Genomic DNA, 15,566 nt, shown 5'->3' on the forward strand with positions numbered 1-15,566 from the left:
GAATAAATCCATGGCAGGTTGATTCCACATGGTGCCCCACTACCTCCTTAGAGTCTCCTATGGCTGATCTAAGCCCCAATTTTGGTGAGAAGTAACCGAGCTATCCTTGTAATGACTCCAGGCCTGGAAGCTGAGATACCTGGGAGTCTTGGGTGGAGGTAAAGCTTGAGTTCTAGCCCCAACTGCTAGTTAAGGTCTTTCCCTTTGGGGATGTAAACAGCTCAGATGCAAGACCACTGAGAACACCTGCCTGCAGGCTGATGGCTCTCCACCTCTCCCTTTCTGAACCTGTCCTTTGCATCCCAGTCCACTACAGAATCTGTGGCTGGGCCCCATAGCAAAACTGGTCCCTCCAAGGGAGTCCAGAGCTTTGTTAGAGAAATTGGGGGGTGGGGGGACCACAATGAAGCCTATTGTCTTCTGTCCCCTCTTACAGGAAACAAAAGGCTCCCAGTCTCTGGGGAGCCCTAGCCCATGCCTGTCCCCTGCCCAACCCCCAATGTCCAGCACACAGGGAGGAGCCGGGGCCACTGGAGACAGGAGGTTTTATTGATGCTGATGGGGGTAGGAGCTGATTGGGGGTGGGGTGGGGGGCTGAGTCAGTCAGCAATGCGTAAGGCCTGGGCACATGGAGACAAGTTAGGGCACATTCATCTTCTCAGGATTTTGTGGTTCCTTCATTGGGGAAGGGAGAGAGCATCTTGAGGGGGGAGCAATTCGAAGAGCAGCAAGGGAGAGGTTAGGGATGGCTAAGAGCTCCTAACCTGAGAGAAGGCACCACAATAGGCAGCAACCTCTGTGTGGAAAGCTGGATCAACTGGTCAGTAGGGAAAAATGGGGAGGGGCACTGGGCTGGCTTCTTGGGAAAGGGTCCAACCTTGGCCTGGGTGAGCTCTCAAGAATACCTGGTATTCCCAAGCAGATTGGGACCCAAAGCCCCTTTCCCTGTGGGCCTCCTCATGGAGAAACAGGCATTCAGGGAGCCCCCTGGCAAGGGGTGCCAGAATTAGTCTTTAAGGCACAAGGCACAGCTGGGGGCAGACAAGGCGCCAAGGCACAACTGGTGGGGGGGCAGGGGCAGCCTCCAAGCTGAGTGCCAGGGTCACAAGAGGACACAGGACCGCCCACGCTTGATCGGTGTGGGGTTGAGCACAGCCCGGACAGCCTCAGCGAACACTTCCTTGACGCCATCCTGCTGCAGGGCTGAGCACTCGAGGTAGCGCACAGCATGGATCTGCTTGGCCAGTGCCTGGCCTTGCTGCGGTGTGATGGGCGCCTGGCCCTGCTCCTTGAGGCGCCGCAGGGTGTCAGGCTGGGCTCTCAGGTCCTTCTTGGTGCCCACCAGGAGGATGGGCACATCAGGGCAGTGGTGGCACACCTCCGGATGCCACTTGTGCCGCACATTCTCATAAGAGGGTGGACTGGCAATGGAGAAACAGATGACAAAGACGTTGGTCTGAGGGTAGGAGAGAGTGCGGAGGCGGTCGTACTCCTCCTGGCCCGCTGTGTCCCACAGGTTCAGGTTCACTGTGCGCCCATCAACTGCGCTCTGGGCGCTGTAATTGTCGAACACTGTGGGGATGTATTCCTTGGGGAAGGCGTTAGTTGTGTAGCAGATGAGCAGGCATGTCTTGCCCACAGCCCCATCGCCCACCACCACACACTTTATGCTCTGCATTGTGGGTGCAGCTGCTTCAGTGGAGGCACTGCCTCCTTCCCCTTCTGGACCCCTCTGGATGCAATGACCTATGAACAGAGGAGAGGGACACTTGGTCAGGACACTCTCGGGAATAAAGAATGGGGGCACACAGAGGGAAATGACCTTCTGTTTTCTTAACCTGATACCATTTTATAATCCCATCAGGACAGACCTCAGGGAGACAGATACACAATAAAGAGAGGCCCTGAGATCATGCAAAGATGCTCAGGTGTAAGGAGGCTGGTGCTACAATATGTAAAGATATTATGTGGAGCACATAAATTCTGGTGCCAGACCAACTAAGGTCAAATCCTAGTTTTGCTATTTACTAGCTGTGTGACCCTGGACCAATTACTTATTAGTTGTTGATTAGTGGGTTTGTTTTATGTGTAAAATGGGAATAAAATAATACCTACTTCATTGGATTATTAAGAGGATTATATAAGGTAACACAGTAAAACATTTAGAACAGTGCCTTCAATAAGTATTAGCTACTTTTATTTTTCCTCCAGGTAGTATATACACAAAACGGCAGTGTACAGGTGTAGGGATCAACCTACAGACCCTCTACTAGGTATGGATCCCTCCCACTATGTACACTGGAGAGGGGTTCTGGCACAGGGCGCTGTCCCACGTCACTCTGAGATGCAGCCATGTGTGGGAACCTCTCCCAACTCAGGGCCAGCCCTGCCCAGTGCACTGATGTTTCAACTCCAAACCCCATATCTTGGCTACTGAGTACAACCCAAAAGGTGCAATAAGAAACCTGCTGAGCAAGGAGCACAATTCTCTAGACAGATACCCTATCAAAATCCAGGGTACCCTGGGGAGGGAAAAGGAGAGTGAGCTAATCCCATTATTTTTGTAAGCATAGTGAACCCTATTTGGCCACACATATCCAGGCTGGCAACTCAGTGCAGGGGAATATGGGAGATTGAGCCAAGGCTGGGATCTAGTGGGAATCTGAATATGTAATAATGAATGAGGCAAAGGGGTGGCTCCTAGACATCAGCATCTTCTCTCGAGATCCTTGGTGGGGTGAGGCAGATCCTCCAAGCCCACCCAAGAGGGATGAACAGAAGAATAAAACAAAATCTTGATTTCCCCCTTACTTTTCTGTCATTTTTTTGAGACCATGCACATACCTCTGAAGAATTTCAGGGGCTTCCAGACTCTTGGGTAGAGAACACAGTGCCATTAAAGCTCTATCACTGAGAACACATGCTGGAGTCAGATTGGCAGGGATTCTCCTCACAGCTCCACCAACTAGTCATGTATGATCTTGGGCAACATATTAAGTTTCCTAAGCTTCAATTTCCTCATCTGTAAAATGGGGGAAATCTTGCCTATTGTGTTAAAATTGTTCAGAGTTTGAAATGAGCCAATGTCTAGAAAGTGTTTGGCCTGAGGCATGGCACATAGGAAGTACCAAATAAATGGGCTGCTGTAATTAGTGAGGTATGAAAGAAAGAGTCCCAGCTCCAATCATTACCCTTGTCCCCTTTGCAGCTCACAGGGCCTTAGGGTGAGGAACTGCTCTGCGTTCTGGAAAGAACAGAGCTTCCGGAAACCCTGTGATTATTTATACTGCTGTGGCAAAGGTTCTCCTCTCATTGGCTACTTCCTCTTGGTCATGAGGGACTTTTGCTGGCCAGTATGTGACTTCCTTTCCCCGACTCTCACAACCAGGTCCCTGCATCCTAGGAAGGGATAGCCAAATTTATTTTATTTTATTTTATTTTATTTTATTTTATTTATTTATTTTTAGAGAGTGGGGAATGGAGAGAAAGAGAGAAACATAATGTAAGAGAAAAACATTGATTGGTTGATTCCTGCATACGCCCCAACCAGGCTAGGGATTGAACCTGCAACCTGGCTATGTATCCTGACTAGGAATCAAACCCGAGGCTTTTCGTGCACAGGACATTTCTCCAACCAACTGAACCACACTGGCCAGGGCTGGACAGTCTGTTTTAGACACACCCAGATATCCTAATATCCCTTGCTCCATGCAAGCACCATCACCACTGGCCCATTTTTCTCCAGTTCGCTTTATATACACTGCAAAACTTCACCCTAGTCTGAAAACCCCTTAACTCTCTGCCTGACCTCTCAAATACTGGTTCAGAAGCCTTAAAAATCAAATTGTGGATAGGGGGAGAGTCCATTGGGAGGCAAAAAGGAACTCTGGTGGTGTGGACCTGCACAGGACCCAGAGCTTGGTCCAAGCTTCCTCCCAAGCTCCAGCTTCCCCTGGGATCAGCTGGGGGGGAAATGGTTTCATTCTATGAGGTTGTCTCTGGTTCCCATGAAAACATTTCCATCTTATTTGTGTGAATAAGTGTCTGTGTCCAACTTCAGGACAGATGATAGAGAGCCTCAGGAAATGGGTCGAGGTAGGAGTTAAGGATCCTACAGGGCAGTGGAGAGGACCTCAGACTGGAAGTCAAGAGACCGAAGTTCTAACCCCAGCTCTGTTCTGCTGCTGACTCACTGAAACCAAGCATGAGGCACTTACCCTCCCCAGGCCTCAGTTTCCCAGTCCATGAAATGGAAAGAAAACTGCCTGTGACAAGGGCAGTAAGTAGATGAAATGAGACACAAAGAGCCCTGGGAGCAGGGGATAGAATGATGGGGGTAGGAAAGGCAGGGGGTGGTGTGGGGGTGGGGTTGGGGCTGAGTCAGTCAGCAAATGCATAAGGCCTGCATACATGGGGGCAAGTTAAGACATATTCTTCTAGGATTCTGTGGCTCTTCCCTTGGGGAAAGGAGAGAGCATGTTGCAGGGGTTGGTGTTGTTACTTATGTCCCCTGAATTACCTGGGAGACCCTAGCATTTTGAGAGAACTCCTGGGCCTGTAAATCTTTAGTTCTACAGAGTAGGGGCATGGGTGTGGTAGTATGTCTGGGAACTCCTCCCCCACAGGCCCAGCACTGGGTTGGCCCAGGCAGGAAGACAAGAAGGGAGCTCTGGACAACAGTCACAAGGCCCAAGAGACTGGAAGTTCAGTGGCTCCAGGCTGCTCTTTAGGGAGGTGGTTATCAACCCACGATCAGTAAATCAGCCCTCAAAGGAGTGGGGAGGGAGAGGGCAGCAGCTTCCGGGCTGGCAAGGGAACAGGACTGACACCGGAAAAGGATCATGAGTGAGGTAGTGTCCAGAAACAAGCAGAGCAGGGGCACTGTGGTACAGGGCAGAGAAGCAAACTCCGGAAGGTGGCCTCTTGGGTTCACCTGCTAACTCTGGCCTTTGATAAAAAGCCCTCACAAGGTACAACGCTTCATAGATCACGTGGCATTGTTATTTGATCCTTATAACAACCCATTGGTACTATGTCTATTTACAGATAAGGAAACAAACTCATAGTTAAAGTAACTCAGTGCCACACAGCCAGTTAGCTTGGGAGTCAGGACACAAACCTGTTTTGCCATCCAAAGTCTGTGTTTTCCTCAATGCATCATACAGCCTCTACATTACCCCTTACTAGCCAACTTCGTGACCCTGAGCAAGTAAGTCACTTCCCTTCCCGGAGCCTCAGTTTCTTTAACTGTACAGTAGGAATGACAATACTTGCCTTCCCTAACTCATAGGGCAGCGGCAGCATGGGAATGAATGTGCTTTGTGATTGGAAAGTTGTGCACACAGAAGCAAAGCCTTTCATCCCAATAGGCAGGAAGCACTGAATACATAGGTGTCTGAGTGGTGGCATCAGTCTAGTACTTTATCCCAGAGCGTATCCCCTCTCCCAGGACAAATGTTTACTTGGAAACCCTATGACCTGTACTGGATCAAATAGGTTCCCACAGCCCATTTGAGGAGGGTAGGGTCTAAACTACGGCCCGCGGGCCGGATTCGGCCCGTTTGAAATGAATAAAACTGAAAGAAAGAAAAAAAAAAAAAAAAAAGACCGTACCCTTTTATGTAATGATGTTTACTTTGAATTTATATTAGTTCACACAAACACTCCATCCATGCTTTTGTTCCGGCCCTCCGGTCCAGTTTAAGAACCCATTGTGGCCCTCGAGTCAAAAAGTTTGCCCACCCCTAGAGTGCCACATAGGAAGAAGGAACAGTCAATGCTGCAGGAGGCCAAGTAAGAAGAGTGGCCTGCTTGAGGTTAGAGTTAACTGTGACTTACTAGATGACTTTTTAAAATTTATTTTATTTATTTATTTATTTATTTAACTAGATGACTTTTATAAAAAGAACTTTTGGCTCCTGCTGGCGTGGCTCAGTGGTTGAGTGTCGACCTATGAACCAGGAGGTCACGATTTGATTCCTGGTCAGGGCACATGCCCGGGTTGCGGGCTTGATCCCCAGTTAGGGGGCGTGCCGGAGGCAGCCGATCAATGAATCCCTCTCATCATTGATGTTTCTATCGCTCTCCCTCTCCCTTCCTCTCTGAAATCAATAAAAACAAAAAGAACTTTTATTTAGTAAGTAAATTAATGGTTGCAGATCTGTATATGATTGGCCAAATTACAATGACTTTTTATTCCTAACTTAATTAAGAGCATGCCTAGTCTCTCATCCTGGCATTCAGAGTTCTTCATACTCTGGTAGGGATTTTAGAGTCAGCTAGATCTGAGTTTAAATCCTAGTTCTGCCACTTATAAGTAATAAAACCAACCTCATAAGGTGTTATAAGGATTAAGTGCATTAATGTACAATATATGTGTAAATGTAGGTACTCTGCAAATGTGAGTCCCCAGTTTCCTGCTCCAGAGGGGTCTTCACTGTCCTCTTAAACAAACCAGGTCGATTGTTGCCTCTGAACTGTTACTCTTGTTCTTCCATCTTCTCCCATTCCCTCTTGCCTCTAGAATCTTCCTGACTCCTCAAGGCCTAGCTTAAACCTCAGAGCTTCAGAACCCCATGAGGCTACTAACTTCTCCTTTCTTTGAACTTCTATAGCAAGGCCAACCTTTTAACCCTTCTTTGGCTCCTTGTGATTCTCCTTCCCAATAGTCATACATAAGTTTCCTAGTTTTTGGATGCCTCCCCAATACTGGAGCTTGAGCATCCCTCAACTCTTCTACAGAAAAACTGAGCACAGCTCTAACCGGTTTGGCTCAATGGATAGAGCGTCGGCCTGCGGACTGAAGGGTCCCAGGTTCGATTCCGGTCAAGGGCATGTACCTTGGTTGTGGGCACATCCCCAGGAGGGAGTGTGCAGGAGGCAGCTGATCGATGTTTCTAACTCTCTATCCCTCTCCTTTCCGCTCTGTAAAATATCAATAAAATATATTAAAAAGAAAAAGAAAAACTGAGCACAGGGTTGAGAACACAGGAGTGTGCAACCATTGTCTTCTGATCTGCTTGCTTCTGCCCCATTACTGAGATCTGGACAGTTACCTCAAAAGCCTAGAATTGAACTAACACTCCCACAGCCAACACAGCAATACTGAATCTTTTTGAACAGCAGTGGCAGCCAAAAACTTTGACTGGGATAGGCCAAAAAATCTCTCTTCGCAGTACCAGCTTGACCTGACTCTAGCAGGGAGCCCAGCCTAGGGGAGCACAGCCCATGGGGACCTAACTCTGAGTGTGGTTCCTGGAGCCCAGCTTGTACCCAGTGGGACCTTGTCTTAGGGTGTGCTTCAGGCAGGCCCAGAAGTGGGGAGGGAAAGGAAGCAGAGGATTGCCTGATTGCCAGATCTCTGTGGCGGTTAGAGCAGGGGAAGTGTCCCAATTGGGAGTGGGGGAGGGGAGGGGTGGGCCCTAAGAGATGGGGGAGTGTGAAGGCAATAGGAACCAACTTACCACACAGCCTTTTTTCCTGCCTCCCTGACATGGGGCTCCATTTCTGCAGCCCTCACTGAAACGCATTCTACCTAATCCATCTCTGGGCCTTCTGATCCTGAACTCTGGCCACACCACCCTGAACCTCCAAAGCAATCTCCACATTCTCTTTCCCAAAACACACCAAACAGCAAGCAATATTCCCTGTCCTCATGGGAATCCAGCATTCTTCCCCTCTTCCATCCTCCAATCCCCAATCCCCAATGGGCAGCTCAGAAGTCCTCAGTGGCCTAAAGGAACCCCAACCCTTGGTTCTCCAGGGCCAAGCACCATTGCCATCTCCTCCAGGAAAGTTTTGGCAAATCACCCAGGTCACAAGTGACTTATCCCATCCAAGGTCTGGTTCCTGTTTCTCTCACAGGCACATTGTATCTTCCAAGACATGGAGGCTGTTCTGAATCTTATCTAGACTGGGAGGACCTAGAGGGCAAGGTCCTGGGAATCTGTCTCCTTAGGCTGAACACAGTCAATAACTGGACTCACTTGTACTTCACGTCTTTGCACATGGGAGTTCCTCCTCCAGGAATTCTGCTTACCCCTGTCCGATCCTCCCAGCCTTTCAGGGCCCAGATCTGTTCCCATCTTCTCCCCCTTTCCTGTCCTAGCTTCCCCAGCACTGTCTCTACTGTTCATTGCGCTGAACTAACTGGATGCCTCATGAGGAGGGAAATTGTTCTTTTGCTTACTTCCAGAAGTCCAGCAGAGTGCTGAGCAAAAGCTGTAGACTGACACATATCTCCTCCTCCATCAATGCAAACTTTGATTCTGGGAACAAGGAAGAGTCATGGGCCCAGGAGACACAAGACATGGGCAATCAACTTCCTCCCCCTGCTGAGGAACACAATTTCGGGTATCGAACACATATAGGCTAGACTGCCCTGTCTTCTACTGGAAGGGGGAGAGGGGTGAAGCAGGCACAGCAAGGCTAGAGGTGATGAGGAAGATGGGTAGGAAAAGTGGTCCTGATAAGGCTAAGGATGGGGGGTATCTGAAGACCTGTGGTCAAGGGTTAGGTAAGGTCAGTGTCAGTGTTGGAAATGGCTTCAGAAGCTCTGTGAGTCTGATGATTTGTTTGGAAGGATGAAGGAGAGGTGATACGAAGAGGCTCAAAAAGGCTGCAGCTGGCTGCAGCTGGGCAGGGAGGAGGAAGCTGGGGGAGACATGAGATCATTGTGGGGCTGGGATCAGGCCAAGGGCTGAGTTTCTCTCTTTCTTCCCCTTCTCCCCATCAGCAGGGAACTAGACCCAAGAGAGCCTAGCTCCCAGCCTTACACACACACACACACACACACACACCAAACAAACAAACAAACAAAAACAAACCCATGCTAGAGAACTCTCCACCTCTTGCCATTCTCCACCCTTCAGCCTCTGCAGGGCTTCCTGCCCTGCAGCAGGTAGGGTAAGAGGGTTAGCTGACTCTACCCACTAGGGCCTAGAGAGGAGGAAGCAGCAAGACAGCTATAGCTGGGAAAGCTGTGGTGAGGATGGGGCCCTTTCACTAAGTCTGAGTTCCCCTCCATCTTTCACCATCCCCAGCACCTGGGGTGCTCCACAAAGGGTGAGCCCTGGGGCCAGGAGAGCTCTGCCTGGGGGAGCTAAGAAGGCCACCCCCTCCCCCACCAAGCAGCACAGAGGAAGGCTTAACACTTGCTTCCTCCTCCCTTCCCCCTAGCAGCTCAGGAGTCCCAGGGCCCCACGAAAGGCCTGTGAAGTGGCACTTCCTTTGCCTTTGCTCATTTCACACGGTGCTATACAGAAGCGCCATCCTCCCAATTCCGCCCCCCCCCCCCCCCCGAAAATACCCACAGAGAGACCCAGGGCCACACTGTTCCTTCAGCCCCGCCCCAGGCCTAAGGGGGTTTCCACAAGGGAAAAAAACGTCAGGGAGGAAACTCCGGCATCTACTTTCCAGTCAGTGGGGCAGAGCTAGAGCAGGGCACAGGGTACTCCCTCATCTTGCTGTCCCCTGTCAAAATCCCCCACACTCTCTGCCCTCTTCTCATCTCTCAACCTGTAACAATCCTTGGACTTTGGGGAAAGGGGACACAGTTCCTATCCCTGGACAGATACTCAGAGACCACTCAAGCCTGTCAGGTCAAGGCTGGCATGAGATAGGAGGGCTCACAGTGGAGGCCAGTGCTACGAAGAGCCTCATGGTTGAAGGAGAGTCAGAGTTATCAGTATTCTCTGTGCTCCGTGGAGGTATTGATAGGCAACTCCTTCATGTGGAAGCTGAGTCATGAGAGACAAAGTTGACCAGAGTTATAAAGAGAGTTGGGAGCAAATCTAGGACAAGGGCCTGGATCTCCTAACCTCCAGCCTGATGTTACTTCCATAAAGGAGAAGAGTATTTTACTCAGGCCTGGGAATGAGCTTATCATCTCTCTGACCTCATTCAGGAAGATCCTACCACGGTTTGTCCCTTCAGGAAAAGGCCAAAGGGGTCAGGTTGAAGTCTGAGCCCTTTTTGCTTCTAAATCAGCCGTGGGCAAACTACTGCCCGCGGGCCGGATGTTTGAAATGAATAAAACTAAAAATAAAAAAAAAAAAAAAAAAAAAAAGACCGTACCCTTTTATGTAATGATGTTTACTTTGAATTTATATTAGTTCACACAAACACTCCATCCATGCTTTTGTTCCGGCCCTCCGGTCCAGTTTAAGAACCCATTGTGACCTTCGAGTCAAAAAGTTTGCCCACTTCTGTTCTAAATTCTCAAGCTTTTATACCTAGTTCCTACTGGGATGTCCATGATTTAGAACTGACATTATTAGACAGCCAGCCATCCTGGCCCTGCCCTAACTGAGGAACTCCTCCTTCGGCTTCTAGCTCCTGGGGAGATGCCCTCCCCCCATGACATGAGGACAAAAGAGGAAGCTGGACTCTGGACAGGAAAACCAATCTGTTCTGGGGAGGTGGCCCAGGCTTTGTCTTTGGTTTCCCTCCTCAGAGACCCCTACAAGCCTCACCACTAATGGGTCTACACTGTGTATGGAGGGAGGGATCTTCAGTCTGGGTCTGGCCCCCAATTTTCTTCCCAAATGTCCATCTACCCCCATTCAAATATCTTCCCAACTGTCTTACTATAGCCACAACCTCTCGTATCTTCCTGCTCATGACCCCCTAAAAGCTCACATCAGCTACCTCATTTGCCCTCACATCTTGCCAGAAACAACTCTAACAACTCTCCAGATCCTAGAGTCCCAACCAGGATTTGTGACAATCTCACATCGGCCACTTCATTTCAGGACCTTGATCTTATTTCTTTAGCCAAAACCTCAATGAGCAGCCTCCTAGCGGGCACCTCCCTACCTCTCATGATATTTTCCCATTTAGATCCCTGTGACCCTGATCATATTTATTTTCAGCAATGACTTTTTTGCAATTAGCTCAAACCTTTAGTGGGACCAGATCCTGCCTGGGAGAAACCCCGTCTCATCCATCCTATCTTCACCCTCAGAGACCTGTGGGTTTTAGTTATGCAGGATTCTAAAATAAGTATTGGGTTGCAGGCCAGGAGTCAGGACTCCTGGGTGATTTTTTACTGAGCAGTGATGCTGGGAAAGTGCCTTGCATGAACATCCTTCCCCAAGAAGGGATTTTATGTATGTCCCTGAGATTTCCTCCTGGGGCCAAACCCCATATACCTCCCAGAAATGAGAGTAGGAGAGACTAGTGGGTAGAAGGGACAACTCATGGAAGAGGGGCAACTGTGAGAATGGAAGAGAATAGAATGGGAACAACCTTTAAACCTAGTGGTGCTTGGGAATTTCCAAAATTATAGCACTTGCTCCCCTCCATTTCTTTCTTTCTTTCTTTTTTTTTCTTTCCCTAGTGGAGACAAATAAATAGAGTAAACCGAGGGAGGCAGCAAGAAGCAAGGCCTCATAATATGTATCCCAAAGGTTTGAGGAAAGAGTTCTAGAATGGGAACAATGTGAGCTTATAAAACCAATCTAGACTGAAGTTAGACTCAGGAGAAAGACAGGGAGTAGGGTCCTATCTAGGGTGAAAGGGGGAATACTAAGGATGGAAGGCAGAGGAGAGGGGTCAGCAGACTGCAGAGGGCTTCCTGTCACCAAGGCCCTGATGTAGCCCAGGGCACGGGGTATCCAGCCTGGGCAGGACCCGGACGGAAGACAGCATGGAAGAAAGGGCAGATACTTTTGCCTCACACTCCTCTTCTTTTCCTGAACTGGCACTAAAACATTAAGACTGAAGTTAGACTAGCTATAGTCTTCCCTCCAGAAACTTGCCTTTGCCCCCTCCCTTTCCATCTGTCACACATAGTTGACCTGGTCTCATTCTCTGCAACACCATTGTTGGAACCAGTAAGTATTGAGTTAGGGACCTTCAGGCTGCCCCCCCACCCCCACCCCCGCCCCCGGCTGCCTCCAGGTTTGGCCTCATGATTAAGCACCCTGGGTGATTTTGATTTCCCACGGCCTCTTTCACCAGTCTTATTCCTGCCACTCTACCCTGACTGCTACGGTCTGCTTCCTCCTGCCTAACCACAACCTCACCCACTATAGGTTCCCTTCATTCTGCTGGCTTCCTCTGCTCTGGGCCATCTCAAGGCTGAGGGCAGTTATTTTGTCTCAAAGAGATAAAAATGTAGACACATCAACACTTGCACACACGTACACACATAGAGAGGTTTTCCAGCTCTTTAATCATCTCTATCACTAACTAGGTGGTTGCAGCCTGCATCTCTGAGCTGGGGAGGTTTGAAAAGGCTCTCAAACTCACCAAAGATCTGACCCCAAGGCTGGAGATAAGTGGCTGAAAGGAAAAGACACGGAGAGAGGGATCTAGAAGGATGGGGAAAGATGGAGGAAGCAAGAGTGTGGAGCCAGAAGCTGGCCAAGGAAGGGAAGGGTGTGGGCTGCAGGGGACAGAGATGGACAGAAGGGCAGGGTCAGTGAGAAGCCAGGGCCTTGGCATGACTGTGTTGAGGAAAAGAAACCGAAGAAGAGGGGAGAAGAGGGTAATGGAGGGGTTGTGGGTCGTCTAGAGAAAGAATGGAGGAAGACAGTGAGGGTGTACAGAATTCAGGGGCTAACAGTGACGGGAAGACTAGGAGGTGGTTCCCAAGCGACTCCCAGGGCCAGAGCCCTTGCTTCCTCCCAGAAGCCCTATCATTCTCTCCATCTTCTGAAGTTAGTGCTGCTCTGTGATGCCATCTTGCCAGGGACTATCAGTGCCTCTGAATGAGAGTCCTCCCACTTCCAGCCACAGGACAAGACCTCCCTCAGTTTACCCACAAAGGAGCAAGGCCAGGCACCAGTCGGCCAGGCCGGCAGATGTTTGCTAACTCAAGACCTGTTGCTTGCTTCCAGGGGTGAAGAGGTTTGACCTCAGGAAAAGAAAACAACAACAAACCAGACAGAGAGAAGGACTGTGGTCAGCGGGGCTCCCCCCGCCCTTCTCTCGAGTGCAGGGGCCGCTGGCTGCCGCCGGAGAGCCGGGTCCGGGTTGGCGGCGATCCTCGGGGCAGGGAGCTCTTCCCCTGCAGTGGAGGCTGCAGAGGCCAGACACCGCCCCCCTCGCAAATGTCACCACTGCCGGAGCAGTGGGAGCGCCATCTCCAGCCCAGGGGGCACCCTCCTCTCACACACCTCGGGACACCCCCACCAACTTGGGCGGGCACCCCACTTCTGAGTCCCACAGCCCAGCTCTAAGCTCTCCCACTTCAGAGACTTTCCTCTCGGAGCCGCAGCCTTCCGATCTCAGGGGTCCCCTGCAGCTCCTGGGAGCCGGCGCAGCACCCCCACCCCCACCCCGGTACAGGAACCCACCCTCCCGGGGCCACCGCCGGCTCGCAGTGACCCGGTGTCCGCCCCGCCCGGCGGCCGCGCCCGCCCAGCTTGCAGCGATCCCAGCACCTCCCGCCCGCGGCCTCCCGCAAGCAAACTTCCTGGGCCCGCGCCTGCGCCCAGTCCGAGCCGGCAGGGCTCCCACCCCCGACCCCCAGCCCGCCGGCCCGCGCCGGGCCTCACCTGGCGCCCTCCCCGCCGCGGGGGAGCTGGGGGCGGCGGCAGCGGCTGGCGGCTCGAGAAGGAAGTGAGAGCGGGAGGCCGGAGGAAGTGGGGGGGGCGGGCCGGGCGGCCGGGGCGGGGCGCGGGGGCGGGCCGGGGCGGGGCCCAGCGCACCAGGAAGTCCGCAGGCCGGGGGCCCCCACCCTCGGTCTCCCCTCCGCTGGTCTCTCCCCTGCCGCGTCCTGGGCTCCCCCACCCCTCTGCCTCTGTGTCCCTTCAGGTCAGGCCTCCCAAGGTCATGTCTCCTCCTAGTCCCCCCGCCATAGAGGCCCTGACCTAGGCTCTAGGCTTCTGCCCCCTCCCGCATCTCGCCCCCCGCACCCGCCGCTGCAAGAAGCTGAGAACAGGCGCCCCTAGGCCTGGTGCCTTCAGTCAAGTGCAGGGGTCGAGCGATGGTCGAGTCTCGGGCTACAGTGGGTCAAGCTGGGCATTCCCCACCCCAGCCCCGAGCTCCGAGGGGGTGCGGGGTGGTGCAGGGGTGGTGATTCAGCAGTGGGAAGGCCCCAGACCCCTGGGGAGGGTGCGGACATGGGGGGGGGGGAGGGGAGCTGGCGTCAGCACCCGGGGAAAGACAAGATCAGCAGAGGCGCAGGCGGAGCCGTGGGCCCCCAAAACAGGATGTCGTGTCGTCGTTCCGCACCCGGCCGTTCGGCGCGCCCGGGCTCTGGGGAGGGGGCGGGGCGCGCCGAGGACGTGGGGCTCCCCCGGCCCCCGCTTCTCGCGGAGGCGCGCAACTGCTTGGGGCTGAAGGACCGCACCCAGGCCTGAAATCCCCGCCCGGCCCGGTGGACGGAGGGTGGGCGGGCTCGTGGGCGCCCCCTGGTGCTTCTGCTCCCAGGCGTTGTGCGTGGAGCTCTGACTCGAGAAGGGACATCCTTGGTTCAAAAACAACTTTCTGAGCGCCCACCACGTGCAAGGTGCTGTGTAGGAAAACTGAGAGGCGATTAAGACAAGCACACTGTCTCCGAGAGGCTTTTCGGATAAAGAGAAGGAACAACTTAGAGAATAAATAGCTTATCCTTTCTCAGCCTCAATTCTGTCTTCGGCATAACCTCTTCTTCATCCTGTAGGTGGGAAGATAACATGAGAATGGATGTAAAAGGCCTTCTGTCAATGCCTAGCTCAAAGGAAATGAGAATGAGTTCCCTAAACACGATGTGCCTGCCCATATCTTTGGGTCTTGACGCATCCTACTCCTTCTGATTTCTTTTCTGTCTTGACTGCTAGAGTAAATAGACTCGTCTTTCACAATCTGGCCCTAAAGGACTATTCCCTGCCTGGCTGCCATTCTTACCTTTCCCACAATGCGTCACACACACACACACACACACACACACACACACACACCACACACCACCACCACCTCTGCCATGCACTTAATAGTCTCTCCTGATGCTGTTCAGTAGAAATAGAATGTGAACCATAAATGTAATTTGAAATTTTCTAGTATGACATTTTTTAATTTAAAAGAAATAGATACGGCCCTAACCGATGTGGCTCAGTGGATAGAGCGTCGGCCTGTGGACTGAAGGGTCCCAGGTTCGATTCCAGTCAAGGGCATGTACCCTGGTTGCGGGCACATCCCCAGTAGGAGGTGTGCAGGAGGCAGCTGTCGATGTTTCTCTCTCATCGATGTTTCTAACTCTCTATCCCTCTCCCTTCCTCTCTGTAAAAAAATCAATAAAATATATTTTTAAAAAATAATAAAATAAAAGAAATAGATACGATAATTTTAATAGATATGTATTTTACTTAGCCCAAATTACCCAAAATATTATCCTTCCACATGTAATCAATATATAAAAATTATTGGTTATAAATGATTAGGATATTTTACATTATTTTTTAAAAATGTGTTTTTTGATTTTAGAGAGAAACATCGGTGAGAAGGAGACATTAATTGGCTGCCTCCTGCACACTCCTACTGGGGATCCAGCCTGCAACCTGGGCATGTGCCCTGACTGGGAATCGAACCAGGGACCTGTTGGTTCATGGGTGGAGGCTCAACCACTGAGCCACACCCGC

The 15,566-nt window shown here is 51.3% G+C and overlaps 1 protein-coding gene across 1 annotated transcript; it reads right to left on the reverse strand.

Annotated features, from left to right (window-relative positions):
* Positions 1-528: 528 nt before the first annotated feature.
* RHOG (ras homolog family member G) lies at positions 529-13,605 on the reverse strand. Its single transcript, XM_036325162.1, has 2 exons — positions 13,503-13,605; positions 529-1,746 (listed from the first exon to the last, which is right to left on the reverse strand). Exon 2 carries the CDS (start codon positions 1,676-1,678, stop codon positions 1,103-1,105), a length of 576 nt encoding a protein of 191 aa, XP_036181055.1. The 5' UTR covers positions 1,679-1,746; positions 13,503-13,605; the 3' UTR covers positions 529-1,102.
* Between the last annotated feature and the right edge of the window lie 1,961 nt (positions 13,606-15,566).

This window comes from Myotis myotis, unplaced genomic scaffold, assembly GCF_014108235.1.
Source record: "Myotis myotis isolate mMyoMyo1 unplaced genomic scaffold, mMyoMyo1.p scaffold_m19_p_10, whole genome shotgun sequence".
NCBI classification, from domain to species: domain Eukaryota; kingdom Metazoa; phylum Chordata; class Mammalia; order Chiroptera; family Vespertilionidae; genus Myotis; species Myotis myotis.